The sequence below is a fragment of the Dioscorea cayenensis genome, chromosome 10, assembly GCF_009730915.1.
Source record: "Dioscorea cayenensis subsp. rotundata cultivar TDr96_F1 chromosome 10, TDr96_F1_v2_PseudoChromosome.rev07_lg8_w22 25.fasta, whole genome shotgun sequence".
Taxonomy (NCBI): Eukaryota; Viridiplantae; Streptophyta; class Magnoliopsida; order Dioscoreales; family Dioscoreaceae; genus Dioscorea; species Dioscorea cayenensis.
Window position 1 is genome coordinate 3,711,723 of NC_052480.1, and position 27,356 is coordinate 3,739,078.

The 27,356-nt window shown below is 32.4% G+C and overlaps 3 protein-coding genes across 12 annotated transcripts; 1 reads left to right on the top strand and 2 right to left on the bottom strand.

The window, feature by feature from the left end:
- Positions 1-7,193: 7,193 nt before the first annotated feature.
- On the top strand, positions 7,194-8,104 carry LOC120270803 (two-component response regulator ORR2-like). Its single transcript, XM_039277866.1, has 4 exons — positions 7,194-7,214; positions 7,479-7,556; positions 7,639-7,709; positions 7,791-8,104. Exons 2-4 carry the CDS (start codon positions 7,515-7,517, stop codon positions 7,984-7,986), a joined length of 309 nt encoding a protein of 102 aa, XP_039133800.1. The 5' UTR covers positions 7,194-7,214; positions 7,479-7,514; the 3' UTR covers positions 7,987-8,104.
- Positions 8,105-14,135: 6,031 nt separating this feature from the next.
- LOC120269995 lies at positions 14,136-19,523 on the bottom strand. Its single transcript, XM_039276998.1, has 8 exons — positions 19,412-19,523; positions 18,323-18,469; positions 18,048-18,230; positions 16,868-16,950; positions 16,579-16,777; positions 15,485-15,606; positions 14,691-14,757; positions 14,136-14,339 (listed from the first exon to the last, which is right to left on the bottom strand). Exons 1-8 carry the CDS (start codon positions 19,484-19,486, stop codon positions 14,136-14,138), a joined length of 1,080 nt encoding a protein of 359 aa, XP_039132932.1. The 5' UTR covers positions 19,487-19,523.
- A 2,876-nt stretch (positions 19,524-22,399) lies between these two features.
- On the bottom strand, positions 22,400-26,673 carry LOC120270862 (NADPH-dependent pterin aldehyde reductase-like). Of its 10 annotated transcripts, none has more exons than XM_039277930.1 (7): positions 26,341-26,673; positions 25,960-26,123; positions 25,299-25,372; positions 24,043-24,112; positions 23,136-23,271; positions 22,875-22,980; positions 22,400-22,777 (listed from the first exon to the last, which is right to left on the bottom strand). In XM_039277930.1, the coding sequence occupies exons 3-7, from the start codon at positions 25,368-25,370 to the stop codon at positions 22,754-22,756; spliced, it is 408 nt and encodes a 135-aa protein (XP_039133864.1). In that variant the 5' UTR covers positions 25,371-25,372; positions 25,960-26,123; positions 26,341-26,673; the 3' UTR covers positions 22,400-22,753. The 10 variants fall into 10 exon arrangements, 7 of the variants coding, with proteins under 7 accessions (XP_039133864.1, XP_039133863.1, XP_039133867.1 ...); XM_039277929.1 differs by having other exon boundaries at positions 25,299-25,377; XM_039277933.1 differs by having other exon boundaries at positions 24,228-25,377.
- Between the last annotated feature and the right edge of the window lie 683 nt (positions 26,674-27,356).

Sequence of the window (27,356 nt, forward strand, 5' to 3'; positions counted from 1 at the left end):
TTCCAAAACTACTGCTAAGAAAAACATCACACCTATGACCACCACCAAGCGAGAGATGAAATTCATGCAACACTGGGTTATATATATATAAAAGATCGGGTATCTTTAGATTGAATCTAAACTATCTTATTATGCAAAATTCTCACAATTTTTCGACACAACAAACAATCTGGATTTCCGAAGTTATGTTTATTAATAGCATTTATTTTTCGTTGCAGCCAGAAAAACAACAGAAGATGGTGAAGTTGGCAACACCAAGGTTATATATATATATATATATAAGTTTTTATCTCTTGATTTTGTTTAATAAGAAACATATTTAGAGGAACTTAATGATATGTGTTTTTTGTTTTTCATTTGCGTGAAATGTCGACAAAGAAGAACACAAATATGAAAAGGGAAAAACAAACAAACATCCATTCCAAAAAGAACCAAATTTTTCGAAAAAGAATTGGGGATTGCCTTTGGCCCCATTGCTCGAGTTTCCATGCTTCTTCTCTTCAATGTCTTCTCATTGGACAATGGCAACTCTTGTCAATTGGGCGTTCAATAAGGTTGTAAAGAGACAAACTCAAAGGTGTCACTACGGAGAGCTGCGGCAGGTCCCATATGGACACCTCTTCTTTCATTTATGATCTCAAGGGATAGTATGTAACTATTGTTTTTGCATTTAGTTTTGTCTTCCTCATTGTTGGCAAACCATCAGTTTTTATATCTTTTGATACAATGCTTTAAACAATATTTGAATATAGTCTTCATATGATCTATATTGTATCCATTTATTTAAGAACTTCGAAGATTAAGTTCATGTGGTCCATGAGATCAATTTTACGATTCTAAATTTATTAAATTGTCATAAAAAGTCAATATCGTGATTCGAGATAGTTTGATCTTACTTTTCGTTTCTCTCTCATTGATGGTGGATGACTTGATTCTCGAGATAAAAGGGATTTACGATAATGAGTTTTCCACATGTTGCTTTTTGTTATTCGGGATATGAGAGCATCGGGATGCTATTCTGCCATTTCTTTTTAGAGAAATTGGTCTTAAAGGTAGATTGTAGTTTTTATTTTTTGTATTCGATTGCCATGAAGTGGACTAAAGATACCTTGACCATGATTAATATTTACTCTTTGAGACATTGTATGACAAATGATGATTATTTTTCATGGTTATTGATTTTTAATGTCTGAATTTTTACTTGATCGGCTGGGATCAAAACTTGAAAAACCTAATATTCATTTATCCAATAGTGAAGCTCTTTTGATCTTTTAGTGCTTAGATGATTCTTATATTTACAATTGTTTGAAATAGGGAGAGCAAGTTATTGATGATATTATGGATATGGTGGACAGATAATATGATGGAAGTGATAGCTTTGAAAGTTTTGTCAAGAAATAATGTTTGATGTGATTTTTGTGGCTAGATTTACTAGCATTGTTGAGCCATTACGATTGACATTTTAAAATGAGTTACATAGTTGGCTTTCAAATTAGGTTTTTGGTGTCAATGATATATATGACTTTTTGAGCAGTGGAGTGCGAGTGAAAACATGAAATAACCCTTTCATCCCTTATATAAAGCTGCCATTGCATTATAACATATATATATATATATATACACTACACAATAGCACTTAATCTTAAGCTGAGCAGAATTGAGGCTATCTTTTCATTCAAAAATAAAAATAAATTTATACTTACAATTTTGTTCTTGATGTCCATTTTATTAATATATTTTGTCCATTTCATTAGCAACCTCAATATAGGTATGTGCAAAGATTTTCATTGTGCATATATATAATATTAATATTTTTGATATCTAGAAAAGTTTTTAAAAAAATAATAATAACAATTAAAGAAACAAACAATGTAAATTTAGAATTAATCTTATTGATTAGAGATGGGCAGACTTATAAGGTTTGAGTTTAAGATTTTATACCTATGGTGGTTATATTCTCATATTATTGAGTGCTAACAATAATTCACTGTTCAATTGGTTTGTGTTTTAATAGAGTTAATTATTGAACTAGAAAATTGATAATAAACCTAATAATTATATATTCTCTTAAAATTATATATTCTCTTTGCATTATCCTATCAACATTGACAATAATGGAATAGAAATAACTCATAAAAAGTTTAGTTCATTTTTAAAATTGAGTAGTATATGCTAAAATAATTTGCGATATTTTGGAGGATTAAATATTTAGAAATAGAAATCTATTGATAAATTCTAACTCACATTTATTTTTAATTATTATTTTATGTTATATTAATTAGCTTGATATAGAATCAGCCTATGAAAAAGTTGTTCCATCTACTAAATTGTTCATAAAGTTTAGCTTATTGAAATATAAATATATTTATTTGCTATGTTTGTAAGATTAATTTATTAATTGAAACTTTTACCTGTTTTTTAATATATTATAATAGGTGAGAAAATGGAAGTTGCTGGGCATGTTTGTTGTTGTTGTACAATTTAAGGTGATACTTAACAAAAAAATTAGGATTACCAGCCGCAATTTATACATGTGAAAGTCATGGTCCGGATTACACACCACATTTTGTATGTAAAATCAGATTTGAAGATAGTTGTGGAATTCATGAAGATCTCGGATCGGAAGCATATAAAAAAAACAATTGAAAATAATGTTGAGTTACGTGTTATTAAGCATCTTAAAAATGTGAATGAGAAGGAATTATCTGATGTCAAAAATGAATTAGAAGATTTAATAGATGTTAATGAAATATTATCGGAAAGCCTTGCGATGGTTACCAATGAGTTGGACGAGCTGAAAGACAAAATAAGACTGAATGAAGCAGAACAATCTGAAAGTAATATAAATTGACAGAAAAGAAGATATGCTTCAATAGATGATTCCTCTCCTGAATGTGTCCAAAAAAATCAGCTTTCTTAGTTATTAAAATAAATCTTAAGTTAGTATAAATATTATGTGTTTAATATTTTAATGTAAGTCTAATAATAGTCAATATATAATAAAAGTTGTATTTTGTATTTCTTTGCCTTTTAATGCATACCATTATTATATATGTTATAATTAGATATGCTATTATTGTTATTATTATATATAGTTAATCATGTACAAAATGAATTTTAATTCTATCAAAAATATTATGTTATTCGATATTTAGAGCACATGTTAGGTTGTTATTAAAAATTTTTCCTTACAGAAAACATATATAAAAATTATTATATGATTATATATCATACATAATATATCTTACATCATCTCAGCGTACGAGCTTGGTAATTAATTTAGCTTAGAAATTCAAGATATATTAATATATATATATGTATATAGTATATATTACCTTACATATGTTTCCAGGGTAATAAAATTTAAAGAAGGTAAAGGAATGGCATATTCTGGTTTCCGTGTAGGAAGGCATGAACAACACAATAGCAATACAACACAACCTAAAAAAAGGCTAACAATGAATAGTGATAGTGAATAATATTTGATGTTGATGTGAATGATATCGGAGGGATAAGGACAGGGATAGCAGAGACAGGCCCTCTTTCTTGGCCACTTGTTTGACTGGGACCAAAACCAGCATCTTGCCCCATGTGGGTCCCTGCATCACAGCATCATCCCCATCTCTCATCTTTCTTCTTTCTCCCCTTCTAAAACAAACGGTCAATAATAATATATAACATCTCAATTACATTAGCTCTGTACTTATTACTTCCTCTGCATACTATCGCACATACGAACAACCTAAAGTTTTCACATGCAAATAGAATTTAATTTCATATTTTACAAATTTTTATATATATTTAAGTGTTACTCAAAATATACCGTAGAGTTTTTGTTATTTCTTATCTAATTAAATTTTTTATCTCAATCTATTGATCTTGAGAGATACATATTTTATTTGTCTCTCGAGAAGATCAATAGTTGATTATTATCTCCACCAATGCAATTATATGTTATGGATTAAATGCTTTTTGTTTGTAGATGTATTGTTTTCCTATTGTGTATATATATATCATTTGATAGTTTCGGATTGAAACACTGTTTAGAGTTTAAGAGTGGTTCTAGTTTTAAACTTTCTTTTAATATTTATTATTATTATTACTATCATGTATTTTCAAAATACTTAATGTCATGTACTTTTTATTTTTATAGTGGTCTTGTATTTTCAAAAATTTATTTGTAGTAATTACTTGATATACAATTCAAAATAAATAAATAAAAGTTTTTAAGCAATTTATCAGTGACGATTATTTTTGAAAAATATAGGAAAGTAAAATAAATAAATATTAGTCTATTTTAAATATTTTAAGTATACCAATCAAAAATACACTTTAGACAATAAGACAAACATGAAAATTAGTTTATTTACACAGACATCCATCCAGCTCTCAATTTTAAAACTGTGAGATATAAAAATATTTGTTTTTAAATTAATATTTATTTATTTATTATCACCCCACACATATTAATATTTATTTTTGTAAATAATATCATTTTTATATAATAAAAATACAAATTTAATTTTTATAATGATTTTTGATGGTTCTAGTTTTGATGCTATTTGAGAAGAATAAACAGTGTATAAGTGTATTTATATTACAACAAATGTGAAAATAGCAAAATTAAAACTTGGTGAATTGAGAGCCGCATCATGTTATAAAAGATGATTAATATTTTTTTTTCCTTTCTAATTTTCATATTTTTAAATATGACAGAAGATTTATTACTTTTAAAACTCAATCTAAACAAAGATATATATATATATATATATGTATAATAATTTAAGCATATAATGTTTCTCACCAAAAGTGCCGTAAGCTCAACCGTCTATGACGTTATCATGCGGAAGGAGGAGGATGAAACGTTTAAAGATTTTGAGCCTGATCTAAATCTCGCCTCGGCTGAGAGTAATTTCAAATTGACGATTAATTCACAATCCATGATCGATATAACACCCATGATATATAAGTACCTCTTATCACTTTCGTACATGTTTTTACGGTCTAATTCTACCGTATCAATCCAACAATTTGTATTGTTCTCATATAAAAACAACCTTCACTCTCTCTAGAGATGAATTTAAACCAAAAAGGTCAATTAAAAAGCATCCAGCAATGAATCTAGAGCCAGAAAAATTAAAATCAAGAAAGCATCAGCACTGCTTCCAACAATGGCAAGTCATTTTCTCATTGAAAAGCACACCATACAACCCATTTTGTTTTTTCAAGATACATTTCCATGTAAATACCATGCTAGTATGTTCAAAAACTGAGAATCCTTTTTCTCAACTAAGCAAAAAGAAGATATTAGCAAGAAATAAAAATCACCACAAAAAATTCCTCCAATTCTCTTACTTTCCATTAAAAAAAAAAATCTATCAAAATTTTCACATCTCTAAAAACTGTATAATTTATTTTTAAATTCAAACTCATTTAAAATTAATAAATAATATTTTAACAAGATTAAAATATAAAAAATAAAAGACTAAAAATATATAAAAACAAAAAAATTGTAAATGTTAAAAGACTTGAAAGCAATTTTCTCTAAAAATTAATTTAAACAAAGATATCAAAAGCAAAAAATAATAATAATAATAAAATCTCCAGAAATGAATGCTAGAACCAGAAAAGAAGGAAATAAATGGAGGAAAGAATCCAGCACAGTTTTTCCAACAATGGCAAGTCATGCTCAGTGAAAAGCAAAGCACTAGAGTTTTTGCCTGCTGTGGCAGAAAGTCTTGCAGTGATGAGACAGAGTTGGCAAAAATGGTGGATGATATGAATGGGTGGAGGAAGGTCAATGGAGGAAATTCAGAAAAGAGAGAGAGAGAGATTCCCATGCACCCGACAAGCAAATCTAGTAAAAAGTATTCCACCATCATCTTCCATGGGAGATGGGCCTACCAGCACCACCACACACTACACTCCATTGGATTTGGTCCCTCTTTACTCCCTTTCCAGCTTCTTTGTCATCCTCACTGCACTAGTATTGGAGAAGAGTGGTGGAGAGTTTGAGAGCACAGAGAAGAAGAAGAGACCATGGAGGAGTTGAGAGGAGATGGAGGTTTTGAGGAATGGTGGTGATGATGGGGATGTGAAAGTTAGGTTTTGGTGGTTGATGATTCCCCTGTGGATAGGAAGGTTGTTGGCATGCTTCTTAAGAGGTGTGATGCCCTCTTTGAAGGTATCAAATTTTTGTGTTGTTCTTTTTGTGATTTGGGTTTTGTGGTACTCAGTCTTTTTGATGCTTTGAGCATTGTTTTTAGTGATGATCTTTTTGCAGAAGAACTTTGATTTATGTTGTCTGCCTTTCTTTTGATGATTTGGTTTGTGAAATAGATGGAATTTTGCAGAAGAAATTTGCTTTGCTTTTGCTTATGCTTATGTGATGAAAACATTGTTTTCAGTGTTTCTGTTTCTCTGAATTGTTGATTTTATTGGCATTGTAATACTTTGAATGTTCCTTGATGATTTGGTTTCAGAAACAGAGTAAATTTTTGCGGAAGAAATTTTCTTTGATTATCCGTGTGTTGTCTGTCACAAACTTCATTCTTATCTAAATTGTATGGTTTGTGATCTTGGAATGTTGCATTGTGCTTTGAATCTTGAGTTGATATTCTGTGCTTGTTTTATCCATCATTTCTTGAAGTTGATTAGGGAGCCAATCATTAGTAATTATTCCACTTTTTGATTGTACTTCAGTTGATTATTTGCTTATTTATTGTTTACAAGTTGATGAAGTAAACATGGCTGGGTTAAATAAATTCCTCATAAACAGTGAAATAGCTCTGGAATCAATCATTAGCTAGGATTTAAGGAAAGGTTTTGTACTTTTCAGCATTACTTTATCAATTGATTCTTGTGTAAGATTTATCTATTAATGTAGAAACTTCTAATGTTTCAAGTTTCAACTATATTCATTATATAGTAATAAAAAACAAATGGTAAACTATACTGTTGACAGATATGATTGGAGGAATCTCAGAATGTTTTGCAACTCACATGCTTTGCACTATTCATTTGTTTTTCAACTTGGTTATGGATATGGAATTCAACAACAAAGATGCCTGATTTTAAGAAAAGCACAAGTCATACCACTGTAACTCTAATTTATTCTCGTTTGTATTTTCTGCAGTAATGCTGATAATGGAAAAGAAAAGCTATACAAATTCTGGGCTTAAATGAAGGGGAATGCCGATTGTCCCGTTGGCAAAGTAAGTTCAGTGCTCTGAATTTTTCTTGGCTTTGTATACAAAAATGTCTCTATACTTTGCATGATAGTGAAGTATTAAAACATCAAGATTAAGTGAAATTAAGTTTTTTTGTTTCGTTGAAACTAAGAAATCATGTCAGTGAAGCTGATGTTGCAGATGACTATAATGTCATTCAGAATTAGAGACAGAATTTGATTGCTTTGATAGCAACTCTTTTAAGACAATCCATCCACCACACTGTTTTGACAATAGGATGTGATGCAGGGGCAGAAAATCGACATAATTCTCACTGATTATTGTATGCCTGAAATGACTGGCTATGACCTCCTTAAGGCAGTAAAGGTGATTATTATTTTCAAAAATATTTCCGACAAGGTATACTCATTAAGATGCATTTAGCTTTATTCATTCGTCTGAATTTCAGGAGAATGACTGCCCGAGATCGATTCCAGTTGTGATCATGTCATCGGAAAATGACCCACAAAGAATCAAGAGGTTCGAAACTCTTCATATCACAACTAATGCCTTTATTGACTAATTTTGTTCTTCACATTTTGTATACTAATCAATTAACAGATGTCTAGCGGTTGGTGCCGAGGACTTCTTCTTGAAGCCTTTAAAAGCTCAGGATGCGCAAAAGTTGAAACAGTATGCAACATTGACAGGACCAACACCGAAAGCGGGCACGAAGAGGAAGCTACTGGTCGACATGATAACTGATACAAAAGACTCAGCGAGACGGCCTCGTCTTGCAGGAGTTGCAGTGGGATGATGACAATTACTGCATGTTTTTTTATGGCATCTACCTTGATTTAGGATATGGAGGAAGAAGCTCAGTGTCTTTTTAATTAAATGCTATATATATATATATATATATTTGGTGCTATAGCAAGGGTTTTACTTCCTCCATTCTTATGTTATGCAATGGCCTTTGTTGTTGGTGTTGTTGTTGTTATGGCTGTCTCTTTCAGTAGAAAGATCTTTGTGAATATTCGAATTCCAAATGGCTTCTCTCTCCATGGTCAGGGTTTTGTTTTTAGTAGTGCATATGCAACAACAACACTCAGAAGGCTGCTTTCATGACATAAAAAGAAAAGGTTGACAGAGTATAACAAAATGTTTATAATAATAATAATAATATTTAAAACTAATTGATATCTGAAGTGAAAAGGTCATGGTTTGAATCCCAGCTAACAATATGATTTGTTCAGCATTTATATATAATTAATTATTTTTATATTTTTAATTAAAAAATATTTGTTTTTCAAGTGTTTGGTTTGTGAGTAAAATGAATATAAATAAAATAATAATGAGTTGTATTTTATATTTTGATGGAATTATTCTATTATAAAATTCTTGTGAGAGCAATAACTTCCATTATCACAAGACAAATGAACATAGCTTTTGAATTATTTGTACTTGCGTTAGAGTGCGGTTGGTGGCTATTTTCTATTTGTTTTTGTTTTTATTTTGAGTGGTTTTTGGATTTTGATTCAATTGTTGATGAAACAAATCCATAGATAACATGGAGTATTTATCTATAGACGTCCGATATATATATATATATATATATATGTATATATTATTAATATTCTTCCGTAGTAATGTTATTTTTACAAATAAAATTTATAAAAATCTCATTATATATATATATATATATATATATATTCACTCACATATATTCCCCAAATTTGTGCTATTGCCAGAATAAAATGAAAGCGCTAAAACACTTGATTACACAACACCAAATTTACATGGAAAAAATACTTTTAATATGAAAGAAAAAGGACCACAAAAGATAAATACACTCAACTTAGGTTTAGTACAAAACACTTCCTTCAAAGAATAAATTAATAGTCTACTGTCGTGCAGATCAATTAGACTATTCTATGGACCAGGTCAGATTGGGGCCAGACCAAGTCCATAGTTAACAACATTTCTGAGCTGCCCAAAGCACAAACAGGACTCAATAATACAGAGGTCTTCAGATTTTGCCAAAGCTTGTTGAAAGTTTATGACATTTAACCAAGACACACCCCAGCCCTTGGATAGATCATCATTGTGGTAATCACACAAAACCAAACTCTAATGCACTTAAATAAATAAATAATATATATATATATATATATAACAATGAAAATTATTAATGTTGAGAAAAAGGACATCAAAGAAATGAAAGATCAAAGCCTCGAAATACCAAGCTCCCCATCCAGAGTGTGGTTATAAGTGTTTTTGTCTCAAGGCTGTTGGGTTTTGAAAAACAGATCAAATACACTGATTTACTTGAATCAACCAAATTTGGGCTAACAAATATATCATGATATATATATAATAATAAACTAATATATTTCGACTCTCAAGTCAAGCCCTGAGCAAGCTGACTCAAGAACTAGGCATACAAATTACAAATTTTTGAGGTATAGTTCAATTCAATCAAACTTTTCCATTGAGTCCAAACCAATTTAAGCCTACAGCCGTACTCAGAAACCCTGCTATCATCAATTGTTTAATTAATTTTGGCGGTGTCGACGAAGGCAGGTTAATTAAATTTCACCCAAAAACCCGCATGTATTCATTTCCTTTGAGGGAGATAATAGTACTTACAAAATTATTACACATCGATACGATATAGGCTAAACCATGCATCAAACTAAATACGTAAATATGTAACCAGAAACACTGAAGGACACTGGACCAGAAAAGTTTCCAGACCTACTAATATTAGCAGTGCAATTTCAGTGGTACAATTACACATACAAGGGCAATGCCTTCAGTTTTTATCCTCGACCAGAATGGTTTGACACACTAAATAATTATGAGGGCTAGCAGAATCACTCCAGTACTCACATATTGTGTTACTGGGGAGATGCATTTCTTATGTTTTTGACCCTGAAGATCATAAACATGTGATTTGTTGCAGAAACTGCATTAGCTTTTGGGCATATAAACAGGATCATGCATGCCAATCTATGCCTTCTTTGAAAGGCCCGTCGAACATCAACAATTTTATGACGTGTGCACCTATGACAATGAGCAAAGCGAAAATATCATTAAGCAAGAAGGGTAGACAGTTACCAGTGACCAGGCTGAAGGGCATAACTTGGGTAATAGAAATCATCATGAGGGCCGGGATACCTCAAAATAGAACATTGAACAAGATGAGAGCATGTTCATGTGGAAATGATGGACGATTACATGTTTGCAACCAAAGATCACACTCACCACAGCACATAAATTGCCTTTTATCGATGGAGACCTAGCATATAACAATAACAATAACTTATGACCATGTGTATTATGAGAATTCCAAGAGCACTCAATCTGTCGCAATTATGACACAAAGAAGAAAACACAATTCAATGATCAGCAAAGGGTGCTTTTAACATGAATCTCTGATATAGTTTGCTCATGCATCTGTACCTAAGTTCACCAGCTACTAACCACAGATGTGGTATGTAAACATTCAAAACCTGATAAAACCATAGCAAAGTTTTTTGTTAGTGATAAGAATGGTTCTCTAATTGTCATATTGAGTGTTTATGTCATGAAACAAACCTAAACAATGGTAGTGCAGATATATTGTCAAGGGAAAACCATGTGCAAACAGCGTTTGCTGTTAATGCCTAACTGTTTTGAGTTCCAGAACATTCCCATCACACTGATAATAAGGAAAATATACAGCCAATCAACTTATGATTGAAATGGTGCCTGCTCGAGTCTCATGCACAAAATCTTCAATGACTTGTCCTAAAACCATCGCTATGGCGATCAATTAGTGGCGAGCATGTGTGATTTGATTCACGGTTGGTAACCTCGATTGAATCTTATGATCTTAGCTCCTGCCTCCACCTTGATAGCTTTAACTCAATGGCACCAGCTATCATAGCCTGTGAGGAAGATTCAAATGGCAGTTGGCAGAAGCAATACTTTACAATGTAAAATTGGCTTGGGATTCACCCAAACAAAAGAAAGGCTTCCATGAAGATTTGTCCAAATTAATTTTTCTCATGCGACAAATCATTTTCCCTTACTTGCATGGCAAGTGCATATGGATTTGCCTCACACATACAAATGTAAAGCTGACTCCATTTCAATGCTATACCATGCTTTTTGTCCAAGCCTGATATGAGGTTTGAATGCTTGGGAAAATAGCTATGAAGAGCAATCAAAGTTCGCAGATGTTAGCGCAGTGGGAAAACATGATTTAAAGCCTCCTGGCAGTCTATAAAGGCTCATCGTGTCACTTTTTAAGAATTTTTGAGCTTAGGCAAATCATTGGTTTATGCTTGTGGAACAGTGCATTGGGCGAACCATGCTAGAGACAACCTACACCAACTTCCGAATCCACTTGAGTATATCTTTATCGAGAGAAGAAAAGCGGGCGTTTCATGCTAATGCATCATGTTAGCTCAATGATCGATAAGCTTAAAGTCACAAGAATCATTCTAATCAACGACAGAATAGAAAAGAAAAGCTTCAGGTATGATCATCTTCGATGGAGAAAGGAGGGAGGCCATGGGGATTTCCCTTATCCAAAATTCTAGATGATTGTCCTCTTAATTACAAGAATCTAATCTCACGGACAAAAGACGAGCAAGAAAGGAAGAGGCCTAGGGATTTCAATTTCTTATCCAATATTTGGTTTCTTTTTCTTTTATTCTGAAAGTAACTCTTCTGTGGAACCACAAATATAAATTGTTTACAATAGATCTCTCTGGCTTAGGTTAAAAAATAAAAAAGAAAAAAATAATTAATTCAAGAACATAGTTCCAGTATGAAATAAAAGATTAACAAGGGCAAGATATGGTTACTTTACATTCGCTAATGTTTAACAAATCTTGGGCATAAAAGCACAACCTCAAATTCATTAAACATGGTGGCTTCAACATATAAATTGGGTGTTTAGTGGATGGCAATTTTCACATAACAATCCACTGTAGCTATCTTGTTTCTGTACTTCCCATAACATAAGCCATTTAGACTTGTTTTCACATATATTATACAATGCATACTATCAAAGTATATGGTGCTGGTTTATGTGCAGGAACCATTCTATTATTTTCTGAGTATATTTATTCATCTCTGACCATGAATCTGACTTGGATTTATTAAAACAAGTGGAGAATTAGTCAAAATAGAAAGTTGAAAACTACCTAAGAAAATAAACTCAAACATGATTTAGCTGCCTTAGTATATTATTACATATTACATTAAACAGTTTCACTAGTAACAACAAAGCTAAAATGAGTTTGGATAGTAGACATCGCGTCGACAACATAAGCGACCAAATAAAGTATATACCAATAGAGGTTAAGTGCTCATAACAAGCTCCCCATCATCTTCAGCAACCACAAGCAGCACATTGTCTTTGCCGTTTTGAGCCATAATTTGAAAAAGTCCCTTGTTAGATAAGCAGAACCCCACCTACAAACAAATGAATGACATAATCAGGGTCAGCAGGAGGCACCAGTGATGTGAATTTAAGAACTTCACTTAATTGATTTGAATTTACTTGCATTACATCCATGATATATTTCTCTATGAACTTCTTGCGTTGTAATGCTTCTAGCTACTATTTGGTAACAGCCATGAAAGCCTTTGTTTATCTAAGTATCCAGTCTAGAAATGCCTTTTTGTGTGTGTGTGTGTGTGTGTTCAAAAGATGTTTTCCGGTTACAGGTGAAGCTATTTGTGACTCCGCATGCTGATAAGTTCTTCTCTTAGCATCTCTAGTACAGGTTCAATTGCATCAGCATTTAGATTTAGTAGGAAATTCATTAATAAATTCTCTGAATAAAAATAAAACACAATAAAAAAAACACAATGTGATATAGCAGCATTTAGATCATGTTTTGTTAATTTGTTTAGTTTCTTAACTGTCACGAAATTTGCCATGAATAATCATGAAGCCAGTAAAAAGTCATGCTTCAAATTCAAAATTGAACAAGTAGGAAACCAAACTGGAAAGTAAATACTGAAAGGAAGTCAATGAAAAGGACGCCAAACATGAAACAGTTTAAACAGGGAGATCGGGAAACTTGTTGTCAGTGGTATTTCTATAGAACTTGTAGAAAAGAGTCCCAGTGTTTGGCCTGCAATCATAGATTAAGAATTATCATCACATATTAAGTATGAGTATCAGCTATTGAAAAGAAAAATACTAGAATACAGTCCATCAAACTACAATAAATTAAGCCGTCTGTCGAAGTGAAAATTTTATAAATAAGCACATACTTAACAATACTCAATTGGGGAAAAATATCCAATCATCCTCCGCCATAATTTCATTTCTCTATATAAGATAAGCTAACGTTGGCCATGTAAAATCTTATAAATACACAATTTGTAACCATACTAGAAATTGAAAAAAAATCAGTTTATTTTCCTTGACCATGATTTCACTTTTCTAAAAGGCTTCCAACATCTTTTTCTGCTAAATTGGTTGTTGCATGTATTGTGTTAATAAAAATATTTTTCGATCTCAAGGCATTTCCACTTTGTCGACATGGCAGAGTGACAGTTTCACTCACCATCCATGTTACCACAGATCATCAACCATTATAGTTGAGAAAAGGCTTACATGCAAATTCTTTTTATTCTAATCAAAAGGTACTGGTGTGAAATAATATATATTTAAGGCATGTATTTCAGAATTTTAAACAGAACATTGTTGAGCCTCTTATATAAAGCATTGACTGGAAAACATAGCTCACGTCAAAGAGCACATATGAGTCTAGTAAAATTACATGATCTATAGAAAAATTCATCACATCAAAAATAAGAACATTGCCTACCAAAGTACCTTTTATTTCATCTCCACGGAGGCGGCGTCATTTTTCAGATTTTTGGGCAGAAATCTGCAGGAGGGCTATCATAGAAGGTCAATGTGATGAACTTTAAACTGAAAACATTACCACACATTTAACTCACTACAGGTAGTACCAGAACAGTAAGAGAAGCAGATACTTTGCTTCCCTCAGAATAACAGCTTGATACAGTCTTAAGTACCAAGAAAAGGGAATCAGAAAGTAGACAAGTAGTTGTTGAAAATAAAGTGTACCCTGGCCAGTCATGTGATTCCTCATAGGCTAAAAGCAAAACTGTGCCATAACCAACTCCTTCCACCTGGTTTGATTATCATTCACTATTGAATGGGCATGTGACCTTCTAAAGTGTTATATGATAGGTTAACGATTCCTCTTTGCTTATAAATACAAATTGACACTGTGATAAGCAACTATGGAAAACTTGAGATTAACAAAAGTACCAATTAAGAGTCCAGCAAATATGATTGATCTTTTATTATGAATACAAATAAATTATACATCATAACGACAATTATTGACATGGATCAAGAAAAATCATGTAACAATATGCTTGAACCTCTTATAGCAGAAGCATATAAACTTAGGGCTCAAATAAATCATCAGTTACACCAATAACTCATAGAAAACATAGATATTGAATGAGAATAACCTTTTTCCGCTCCTGTCTGATAGTTTTCCTTTTGCTTTGCTTCATGTCCATCAAGAACTCATCAAAACTATCACATAGAATGTTATTTTCTTCAGTTAAACTCAAGATAATCAGGATTATGCAAATAAAAGTCATAATTGAAATGACAAATACAAATTTTCGGGTTCATATAGAAATTTTACATTCTTTTTCTAACAAGAAAACCTCTTATAAACATTTACATGAAACAAAGATTGATATATATATCCCACTAAAAATAAATTCTATAGCAATGTCCACTAATATTATAAATATAAGGAATTTGACTATAGAAGTTGGCACAAGATCCTTACTGAATGATAAATGAGTCAGCAGTACTCAGTTATTCATTTAAAAGAAAATCAATTTGATTAGCCAGAAAAAGCTAGCCTCATTCATATAACTCAAACTGTTGCACAAAGGCCTACTTCAAAGTTTAACTAAGGAAACCCATACATAATATGTGAGTGGAAGAGTTTCATTCCAAAAACCAACATATCTCATTGAGAGCAGGCATTTTTCAAGTGTCAAAGACATGAACACACCATGGATAAACATAAATTCTATGCAGATGGATGCAGTACCCTATTTCATGCATCAACATAAAAGCGCCTATAAACTGAGTTCACAATTGTTTAACATTATCTATATAAGATTCAATTGATTATGAGTAATAATCTCCACCAATCTAACTACAGAATACATTTTTCATAAAAGAACCATACCTACCTATAAGAATGCGTGAGAGATATAGGGAGAGTATCGCTAAGACTCACTTTTGATAATTCCGATTTATCCAATGGTACTGCATTCCTATCCTCTGCAAGAACCCGAAATTCTTCATTCTGTGCCATTCATTTTCAGATGGAAAAGTCACATGCAATGACGAGACTTGATACTGTTGAAATATTCAACTCAGTTAGCCATCCATTGAACTTTCTCATGCTATGGACAAAGAGTGCCTCTATCCCATGTGAGAAAGAGACCACATAGCATAAATTTTTCTTAAGCGCTGATGAAATGTAAGGGGAATCAACAAGAAATACCAATCTAAAAAAAAAAAGGCACCATGAAGGAGAATGAATTTCATAATATAACATATTCATCAGGCATACAGCTCATTCTGTAGGGGCTCCTCTTTCCTCTAGGGATAAAGAGTTTAGGGATTTGCACAATTCAGTTTTAAAAAACCCAACCAATTTAATTTATTCAACTTGGTAAGTTCAGTACAATCTCTATGTTACATAGTTCTGTTTGAGACTAATATAATTTAAAAGAGGCTTCTTCTTCTTTTTTTAAGGTTCGTTTACAGTGTTAAAATCAGAATCAAAACTTTAATGGTCCAAACTTTACTAATTGGATTGAATTATGTTTAATTATTTACAAATACAATATTTGCTATCTTGTTTTTTTCTTTTAAATATAATTTTTAAGTGATCTTATTTCGGAAGTAGGATAGCGTTTGACTTGTAATTACCCACAAGTTTACTTTTTCATCTGGCTAATGAAGGGACCAAAAAAACTGATTTACCTGATTTTTTTGGACTATCCAATTGAGCCAATTGAGTCAATAAGTTCAATCTGGTTAGTTCAGTAATGAAATTAAGGTAATAGCAAAGTCTGCGTCAGATACATTTATGAAAAAATGGGCAAACTAACTAAATACCCACTTACACCCCATTATTCAAGCATTAAACCTGAGAACTACATTAATTAATAAAAACAAAGCTAAACATAAGAAATAATTTACATAAAAAGGAACATGCATTGAACATGAATGTACTCCAAACATGAAGATTACATAACATTTCTAACATGTCCCAGTTTCATAAAGTTCTGTAGGAAATTCACATATCAAACAGTGGAATACCTTTGCTGGCATGTCCTTCAATGCTGATAGTAGTATGTCAAACACCTGTTCCTTAAACCAAGTGTTACGAACTAGAATTCTTTGGCCTGTTACTGGAGTAAATGGCACGCAAGATTGTAACTTTGGATAGTACCTAGAACCATAACGATAAAAAGCATCTGCCCAAGAATGATCGAAAACATATTCTCCATATGAGTGGCTGCAAACTTTTAATAGAATAGTTTAGCCAATAACATACTGGTATGAAAGCTTATGAATAATAATTATTAAGAGAATAGAGAAGCCAGACCTCTTAAGATAAAGGGGGACAACACCTACAGTTTTCTTAAATTCATCCTGAGCAAGAATATGCTGAGGCAACCATCCTGTTTGCTGAAAAGGTTCCAAATAAATTTATTACACAAATAACAATTTCTATGATGATGCACGTAGCAATGATTCAATTGATACAACCATGATCTAGCAAGCAAAACCAGAAAATATACTAGATGAAGGTGAACCACTAATTTTTCTTGACAAAAGTACAGCTTTATATAATTAATAAGCTGAAAAATAGTGTTTGGTAACCTTTGATCATTATTACATCTTTCAGACTTCAAAAGCAATCAATTTATGCAATAATATCCTATTTTAATAAAAAGAAACCAAATTGACTAGCCAAATTTTGATTACTAGTAGTACTACTTACGCTTCTTGAAAAAACACAGATCGTCCGCTGAATTGAAGCAATTAGAAATCTCAATGTCATATCACTCACAAGATGAGCTCCATTTCATTCTATGAATGAATTGCTTGAAAAATGGAATGAAATATGGGTGTAAAACCAATAGGAATGCTAAAATAAAATATAAAGAGTAAAGGATATCCATCGTAAGTGATGGCATAGAGAATTGGAAGCAAAATAGTGTATGGCACAGTAGGAACATCAAAAAGGGGCTCTAACAAATTACAATGAATATTTGAGAGTTGCATGAAGGCATTATACATGAGATTTGACTTACTTTAGATCATCTCAATCCCATTTAGGAAGTATACTAAGAAAGATCCAATGAAAACAATAGGTTAAATTTTAAGTAAACCAAATATATCAGTGTCTTGAGGAATCTCCCAACCACAAGCCCCCTTTTCTAAACAGCAAAATTATGGCAAAGGAAAAAATGACTCATACTCATATAATCTCATCCTTTTTGTAGGGTGTCCTACAAATAAAAATCATTAAAGGGCTTCATAGCACAGGTTTTACATCAATTTACAAAAAGCAGACATTTGTAAAAACCCATGAGTTTTCTGCTTCATACTAACATGTGATGCAACCGAGCATGGTTACTTTTAGTTTGAAAATAAAAGTTATCTGATGTGATCATCTTGTTAAAATGATCAACAGCTACAAGATTTAGAATCCAACTCTTGAGAGGGGATTCACTATTGGTAACCTTCAAATTTGACGAACATGAAACACCATCACTAACCTTTGTTGCAGAACCTGACTCCTCTAAGCTTGACAAAAAAGCATGGGAAAGAAAAGGATTAAACTTTTCAGGCCCAGTTGCATCCAATGCACATGCATCCCAATCTTCAGCAGAAATCTCAGATATTGATGTTACGACAGAGAGGGAAATTTTCTGAGGTTTCATCTGAATGGCTGATGATCCCTATTACTTTGAGGGAAATAACAGAGTTAGATTATGTGTATGAGAAACTTTGTATCTTTAGTTGCTTGTACAATAAGTTAAACATATGACACCTCTGGGACTGAAGCTATCAGAGGAAATGAACCAAGAGAAGGGTTGAGTTCCTGTGGCTTTGAAATCTTCTTAGGACCCCAAAAAATTGCCATAATTGTTGAGGGAAATACCACAGGATTCGACCTCAGGTTCCAGGGAACATGATCCTGAAATTGTTAAAGAATTCACACCTGAAAATTTGCTAAGATAATGTTCCAAAACAACCAAAGAACAGCATATCATGAAATCAATTATAGTTAATCTAATAATGCTTGCTGCTAAACAGAACCTCCATCCTCAATCAAGAACCATATAACTAGGAATAACTTAAAGGCTTATCTGTTCATCTAGGAACTCTTAAATCTACCTCAAATTTGATTTCCAAGTACATCCTACCTAGATCTATGGTATTGCATAACTTGTTGGCTACTACTTATGTCATTATGTGTTCATTAGCCAATACCAAGATCCATCATAACATCAACAAATGGATTCTTCCAAAATGCAGAGTCCACATTTTTACTGTTTATAAGAATAATCCACAAACCTGCTAAGACAGCTCTCAAATCAATGAACAGTCATCTACAACTAGATCTTCTCCATCAATAACAGTATAGCTTTAAAGCCAATTCAAAGATATTAAACATACTCAACTAACAAGTACATAATCATGACTACAAATTATGCTAAGCAAACATGTTCTTCAAAGACATGTTGCAGATGATTAATAAAAAATTTACATCCATGAAATACACTAATAAAACCCTAGAGAATCTTAAACTAAGAATCTGTGTCCCACATCAACACTCATACACACAGTGAAGCAAAAAATTAATCAATTTTCAAATTCAATATTCCGATTAAGAAAAAAAAAAAAATCATACACATGCCTGCAAAGACAAACATCACCAACTAATCAAACATCATCCAACACCGGCATGGTCCCATTAAGCAATTCTCATACAAATTACAAACAAGAACTTTCCCTTCTTCAAAAAATCATAATTCAAACAAATTAAATACGAATTACACATCATCCAAACACTCAGAGACCTCCAAATATATGAAAGAAACACAAATAAACAAATCATAATCAAAAACTGACATACGAGACGACGAAGTTGCCGTTTCCCAAGAAAGGTGGAGGGGCTGTGATTAGAGGGGAAGGGGTTGAAGACCACCATGGCTGGAGGCAGAGCTTCACTCTCAACCCGCTGCAAAGCTTCGCCAAAAACAGTACAAGTAGTGGATCACAATATCCAAATCTTGATGGAACTCACATGCTCCACGTGGCATTACGCTGATCACAATTCAAAAATTAAAAAAGCAAAAAAAAAGTACTGTTTCATTTGATTATTCAGTTTTTATTATTATTAATTTTCTTTTATTCTGGTTCCAAAGGAAAAAGCATGATTAAAAATATCAATTTTAAAATTTAACAGCAACCATATATAAAACCAAAACTCAACTAATTAATCCATAGCCAGTCATTTAATTACTCATGTAGCGAACTTAATGGATCACTGTTTATCTGCTGTCTTCAGCTGCAGGGCGTATGAATTCACGGATAATGGATATGTATGGTATTATATAACTTGATATATATATATATATATAATTTTTTTAATAATAATTATTATTATATAATAAGTAGATTAAAAATTTTAACTTTTCATTTATACCATCTAAACAAAAATTAACATTAACGAAAATAGTTTAGAAATTTAAATAAAATTCTATTTTTATTATTAATAATATATGAGGAGGGAAGGAATATATATAAATAAACAAATATATAAATTAAGAAATCATATCATATCTTAAAAAGATATACATAAGATGTGATGGTTTTATATAGCAATTTAGTAAATCATAAGAATCTATACATCTCTCTCTCCCTCCGTGTGTGTGTATATAAATATAATGTATTAGCCTTCCTCATTAATTAGTACTGTCTTTATCTGTGATTGATCACAGATATTACCAAAACACATCAACATGTTTCCTCGCCTAGTTAAGCATGTGCAACGTCAAAAGCTTCTTACAAAGCAATTGAGAAGCAAAGTGGAAGAGTTTCATACCAAAACAGAAACAAAAGGTAACTGAGAAGGACGAAAGAAAGCTGAATTCAACTTTAAAAATAGAAGAAGGGAGGATAGCCAATTTTATAGTAGAAGAAGAAGGGATAAATTCACAAAGTAATTTTATAGCAGAAATTGGGCCGTGGAAAATAGAAAGCAATATAACATTAGAAGGTTACACCGAAGAGGAGCGAGCCAGTACATTGACTGCGTTTTTTGACAAGATGAAAGAACAAAAATGACAAAGAGGAGGAGGATCCGTCGTCATTTAGACATCGAGAATTATGATCAAATCAAATAGATTATGAAACTTTATTTTTTTTCTTAAATAATTGAAATTTAGTTCGTATTTTTTTCTTAAATAATGATCAAAATAGATTATATTATGAAATTTTATTTATTTTTCTTAAGTAATTAAAATTTAGTTTGTGTTTTATTCTTGCCTACGGGCAAGTTCTTATTGGTTGGTATATAATTTATTAGATAATGTTCTTGAATAGCTTTTGTTGTTTAATGATTCCTTTTAGTAATATTTTTTATTTTTTATTTTTTAAAAGAATAAAAATTAGAGTACTAATAAATCATCATATGTGAGTGTATGTATATGTGTTAGTTATGTTTTGTTTGGAAAATCTATAATTTTATATAAAAAAGTGATTTTTTTTATATAAATATTTTCTATGGTGTATTAGAGGTGATATATTTTTTACACTAGATATGATTTATTTTTATATTAGAGAAGATTTCATTTACTATATTAGATAATATCTTCTGCACTATATTAGAAAAAAAAATTTCCCTCTTAAGCAAAAGTTTAGAAATGTCACCATAATGTTGAAGGAAAGTTTGTTTATTGATAAACCATTAAATTATGCCTCACGATTATTTGATTATTTGAAGTAAATCAGCATTATTTTTTTCTAATTTAAATATTAAATAATAGAAAATCTAAATTGATTCAACCAAATTACCACACCGAAGCACATGGTTTAAGGCACTGTACTATGAGATATTAACAGCACACCCTCCCATTTTTGGGACATTCATTAACAAAAATAATTCTAAGCATAACCCTGAAATTCATCAATTTATTCAAATTAAGTATGTATTATTCCAAAAAAATTGGTAATTTAGTCAAATTAAGTATATATTATCCCAAGATTTGATATTTCATTTTCTTTCCTATCAAAAGTTGTGAAAGTGTGAGTTATCTATATTTAAAAAAAATAAAATAAAAAATACTTATATGAACACTTAAAGGCAAATTATTATTATGTTTTTCAAATATCATACCATGATACATATTATTGTATATATATAGTCTGAGACTTCATCTCAATGGCTAAAATAACAGCATTATATTATATGTAAGAAAAACTTTATAACTTTAGTAACTTGTACAATAAGTTAAACATGTGACACCTCTGAGATTGAAACTACCTATGTGGCAATGCAATCTTCTTAGGCACCCAAAATATTGCCACAAGTGAGCCAACGACCTTCGGTTCTATTGATACATGGGTCACCGATAGAACTCTCATCGAGTGATGAAAATTCGATTCTACCGGCGAGGGACATTTTCCTGAATTATAAATAGTGGTCATGTATCGGATGGTTCCTAAGTCTCACGTGAATGTAGCTCCCCATCCCCACTTGTTCCACCGAGCTTGTCTATGACGTCCCCTCGGGTCTACAGTGGGTTCGCTCCGCCTCTTCCCCAAAAATAAAAAATAAATAAAATATTGCCACAAGTGTTGATGGAAATATGTTACCACATTATTCAACATCATCTTCCAGGAAACATGTTCTTGAAATTGTTAAGAAAACAGCACAATTCCACTTAAAACAGATTTGGATATTAGCATTCAAATTGTTCCCAAAAATTTGCTAGGATAATATTCCACAACAGACAAAGAACAGCACATCATGAAATCAAACCCGAGAGATTCTTAAACCAAGAATCTTTGTCCCACATCAACACTCGTACACACATTGAAGCAAAAAAATTAATCGATTTTCAAATTCAATATTCCGATTGAGAAATAAATCATACGGATGTCTGCAAGGACAAACAGCACCAACTAATCAAACAACATCCAACACCCGCATGCTCCCATTGAGCAATTTACATAAAAACTACAAATAAGAACTTTAATTTCTTTTAAAAAAATAATACTTCCAAACAAATTAAAAACGGATTACATATCATCCAAACACTGATAAGCTTCCAAATATTATAAAGAAACACAATTAAAGAAATCAGAATCAAAAGTGACATACAAGACGATGAAGTTGTCGTTCCCCAAGAAAGGTGGACGGGCTATGAGTGGAGGAGCAGGAGTTGAAGGCCGATATGGCTAATTCCATTTGTTAGAACTCAAAACTCAGGAATAACTGTACATTAAAAACCAATGTCTAAAATCAAAACAGGCTCACAAATACCATGCTTCATGTGACTGATACAAAGCACGAAGCAAGCATTTCAGTTTACCGCCGCAGGACTAAGAGCATCAATTGCCAAATTAGGAGGTATTTCCTTAGCGACAGATTGAGAAAGTCCCACAATGGCCCATTTCGAAGCACAGTATGGAGCCAACCTGCCAAGGTAAATACGACACTGAATTCTGTAAGTTTTAACAGTAAAAGTTATAAAGGATACTTTGCAACTTTAGAAGCAGGGAATTTCTCATCATATCTGCAGCAGGATACCTTCCCCAACCAGATGACATGTTCACAATGATAACCCTTTTACCTTTCAATAATGAGTGGAAAAAAATGACTAAGTATGTTCACAACTCTCTTTAAATTGGTATCTATAACCACATCAAACTCTTCTACGGGAACGTCCCATGTCTTCTTGTTTTTATTTATGGTACCAGCATTGTTAACTGAAACAAAAATATTGCTTTTCAGACACAATAGCTCATGAACAAAAAATGCACTTAAAAACAGAAAAATACACTGCATGTCTACAATTCCTTACAAGAATCCAAAGACATAACTGTCTGTAAAAAATCTATGACGTGTGAGTGCGAGTGTGTGTGTGTGCGCGTGTGTGAAGAAAGAAATTTCAGGGACAACCTTCCAGAAAAATACACCTACTGCATACAAGCCAAGCCCTACAAGAATCCAAAAGCATAATTGCCTTTGAAACTTCTATGAATGTGTTAGTGTTTTATGAAGAAAGGAATGCATGAGGCAACCTTCCACGAACGTAATGGTAGTACATAAACTAACAAGTTCACTTAAACTCACAAAAGATAATCCAACACTAAGAATGTGAAGAGTCAAACAAGACAAACATAAATTAAATAAAGCTTCTGCCTTTCTTTGTTTTCTTTTTCTTTTTCATTTTTCATTTGTCATTTGTTTTTTAAGTATTTATGAACAAAGAAACCCAGTCCTCATTATTTGAAAATCAACGCATGCACGATATGAAAAGATGCTAACCGCATCGCTAGCAAAGCAAAGGCGTGGCAAACAAAAGACATAAACGCGCCGACCTTTCCTAATATCATTACTTTTTTTCAAAAAATAATTCTTTATGAACAAATCCATCCAACTTTTCAATATCATTTGAATATAAAAAAAATGAGCAAGATGAAGAGAAGCTAAACGCACTGGAAACAAACTAAGCAATTCAGAGACAGGACACAAACCTATGATATCCAGCACCCTTCTTGTCTGAGCAACAAGATTCGCGAACTCCTTAGCACTACTGTCTGATCTCTAAAAGAAATTAAAGAGGCAACATTGTTTAATTGAAATAATCAGAACCTAAATATCTAAAATTCAACCAAAAAATAAAAGAATTGGATAGAGAAGAACAGAGGAGGAGAATGACCATGTTGATAGCCATGAGGAGATGCTTGTTAGAAGGCGAAGAGTGTTATGAAGAGCGTTGCTGTGATGCTACAGGGGATGATGGTGTAGTTGTGTAGTGTCTGAGAGCTGTGTTTGAGTGTACTGTGAGTGTCTGAGCCGAGGGAGAGTTAGTTGGTTAGTTAGCGGAGTCAGCAGGGTATTGGCTGAGTCATAAAAATCATTATGTTAGTTAGCTGAGTCAGCATGAGTTTTTAGTTCACTGTAATGCTCTTCGATTGGGTGAATTGAATATGGGCGCTTTTGGACCTTATGTAAAGTGTGGGACCCAGGTGTAACATCTAATCTGGACCGTTGCTTCACTCCTTAAAAGCTAATGGTTCAGATGAATAACAGACCGAGATTTCCTTCTTTCTTCTCTTCTTCTTCTCTTCTTTTTCTCCTTAGTTCTTGTTCTTATTCACTCTTTCCTTCATATTACTGGTATTAGAGCTCTGATCTCCGCACGTTCATGGCGAACAACAGCAAGAAACAAGACCTCAAAGACTCGGAGATCTCATCCAAGAGATGGATGAGAAGCATACCATGGCAATTGAGGAGATTAGAGAACAAAATTCTAAATCCATGGAGGAGTTAAAGAAGATGATTGCTGGGATTGCTTTCCCTAGACAGGTGTGAAGTTAGTTTTGTGGCTTGGGGTAATCAAGTGAAGCATGATATTATTGAATCTATTGATTAACAAGAAACACTTACCTGAGAATATTTTTGAGTAATCCAAATTTAGAAGACAGGAAGTTAGGAACTAAAAAAAATGCTTGAAACATAATTAAATAGGCACATCAAAGAAAAATAAGAGAACAGTGATAAACAGAACATTGTACTTCAAGTGTAATACCTTAAATAGACAACTAGAACTAACAAGATTATGCTTATTACCCAAACGGTCAATGCCATAATTTGGCAGTATCTCCAATCGACAAAATTTGAACTGAAAAAGAAAAACAGGACCTAAAGACCATGGAAATTGCATCAAACAGACTTACTCAATTTCAAAATTATTCTAATAAACCGATATTGCAAGCAGAAGGTTCACCAAGGGAACAAGAAGGACATATCTGGCTGGTAATAACTGCTTCTGAAATAGCTCAAGGCAGCCACACAACATTCCTGCACTGCAAAACGAGACAGTGACATGTAATACAAATCATTGTGTTATCATATTAACAAAAAACCATCAAAAATTGCTTAGCATGTAGAATATGGACCTAATGATCATACAGGTTACAATAAAGAACATGAAGCTCTTCTTCTAAGAGGAGAGCTGAAACCATTCTATTTGATTTTATTATAAGGTACAAAACGGGTAAACACTCATATAAATCTAATTAAAATATTTTTACTTTGAAATAAATATCTTACTCAAATCTCTCAACAAAAACACAAAAATTAAATGTAAGACCCAAATAAATGAACATTGCAACTATTTACCAATGCCTAGTAACAAAAGTTCATACTTTTCAAATTAGTTCATTAAGCAAAGAAATTGTTGGGCATAGCATCATCTTTACACAGGGTAATTTATTAAGGAAACCAACACATATAATCTAATGTCACATGCGGATGTTCAAATTAATAGCATTTTTGATATCAATGTAATGCAGGTCTTTTGTTGTTGGTCTCATGTTGAAAGCACATATAGCCAGATATATGGCTAGTATAGCTGAAAATATTGTTAAGCAAACAAAGAGCTTAACTTTGGCTTGAGGATCTTCAAGAAATTTCATCTGCAAGGATCCTTTCCTCAACGATATCATCAGATCAAACTTTCAAGGATCTCTCGAGCTCTTTGTAGAGGAAACTGAATCTCTTGATCGCCCCACCACCAACTTCACAAACCAATTGGACAAGCACTAACTTCCTAATCAAACACTATCTCCAATTAAAAACAACTACTATGCATGATCAAAATAGAGTGATTTGTGATCAAATTCCATCAAATAATCAGTTCTCCAAACATCAATTATCACCAGAAAAACAAATTAACCACCAATTCCAGCTCTATCAAGCAACAAATAAAAAATCAAATTAAAAAAAAAAAAATCAAAAGCTCATAAAATTCAAAATCATTGAATTACCTTTACTTCTTACTCAATACTTTGTCATCCTTGGAACAGGCAGCTGATTTCTCAAGCTCCGCCACCGACTCGGAACCTCACCGGAAAGAATCAACCATGCGCTGCTCTGATTCCCTCGTCTCCGACAGCAACACAGCGGGTCAGGTCCGTTCAAGATTAGGGCGGGGCTACCAAGGACGAAATGAGGGTGACGATCGAGGTGTGGCACACAGTGCTAGGGTTTTGGGAGGAGTAGATGGAGGTGTGGCGGCGGCGGCGGGGAGAAGGCCAAGGATTCAAGAGTAGAGCAGTCAATATGGGCCTAGCTTACCGGGCCGGGCCGGGCCGGGCCGGTCCGCCCTCTCACCTAAAATAATAAGTGGGTTAGGTTAGTTTTATATAGGCCTGTTTGGAGGTGGGTTTAATTGGGCCACCCTCCGCGCAAGCCGCGGGTTACGGCGGACTAACCGGCCACCTTTAATTTATAAAAAAAAATAAAAATAAAAAATAATTAAATTAATTACAAAGTTAGAAAAAATAAATACGTTTATAAATAGGCTTTTATGTGAAAGATATTAATTTTTTTTTACATTTTAATTTTTTTAAATTTAGGATTTAGATAATTACGATGAATTCATGATTTTTTAATAGTAATTGATGTTTTTATTTTATAATTAATTTTTTGAATTTTGTTAGTTTTTTATGTATTATGGTAAGGTTATGTCAAATATATTTTAGAGAACTATGAAATATAATTATTTTTTTATTTTTTTACTTTTTATATTTTTGGTGGGCTGACTCATCCAACCTATAATTTCAAGTGTGTTGGATTGTGTCAGCATTTTATAGACCCGTCAAATAGTGGGTTTTGAAGGACGGTGAGTCAGCCCACACCGCTAGCTCAAATTGACATCTCTAGCAAAGAGCCTAAGCTGCATATTTAACCATGTTATTTTGTTGTATTAAATATTAGTTGGATATAAAATATTATCTTGTATAAAAAAATTAATAATATTTTAGGAAAATAGATCGTTGAT

What these genes read in the sequence shown, in the direction of transcription:
- LOC120270803 (XM_039277866.1), top strand. Translation starts at nt 7,515, where the DNA reads ATGCCTGAAATGACTGGCTATGACCTCCTTAAGGCAGTAAAG. An exon ending in ACCTCCTTAAGGCAGTAAAG is followed by an intron (nt 7,557 to 7,638) that starts GTGATTATTATT and finishes TCTGAATTTCAG; the next exon opens with GAGAATGACTGCCCGAGATC. An exon ending in GACCCACAAAGAATCAAGAG is followed by an intron (nt 7,710 to 7,790) that starts GTTCGAAACTCT and finishes ATCAATTAACAG; the next exon opens with ATGTCTAGCGGTTGGTGCCG.
- LOC120270862 (XM_039277932.1), bottom strand. Translation starts at nt 25,370, where the DNA reads ATGTTGTGTGGCTGCCTTGAGCTATTTCAGAAGCAGTTATTACCAGCC. An exon ending in AAGGGTGCTGGATATCATAG is followed by an intron (nt 23,272 to 24,042) that starts GTTTGTGTCCTG and finishes TTTTTGTTTCAG; the next exon opens with TTAACAATGCTGGTACCATA. An exon ending in TTTCCACTCATTATTGAAAG is followed by an intron (nt 22,981 to 23,135) that starts GTAAAAGGGTTA and finishes TTACCTTGGCAG; the next exon opens with GTTGGCTCCATACTGTGCTT.
- LOC120269995 (XM_039276998.1), bottom strand. Translation starts at nt 19,486, where the DNA reads ATGGTGGTCTTCAACCCCTTCCCCTCTAATCACAGCCCCTCCACCTTT. An exon ending in TGATAGCTTCAGTCCCAGAG is followed by an intron (nt 18,231 to 18,322) that starts GTGTCATATGTT and finishes TCAAAGTAATAG; the next exon opens with GGATCATCAGCCATTCAGAT. An exon ending in GTCCCCCTTTATCTTAAGAG is followed by an intron (nt 16,778 to 16,867) that starts GTCTGGCTTCTC and finishes AAAAGTTTGCAG; the next exon opens with CCACTCATATGGAGAATATG.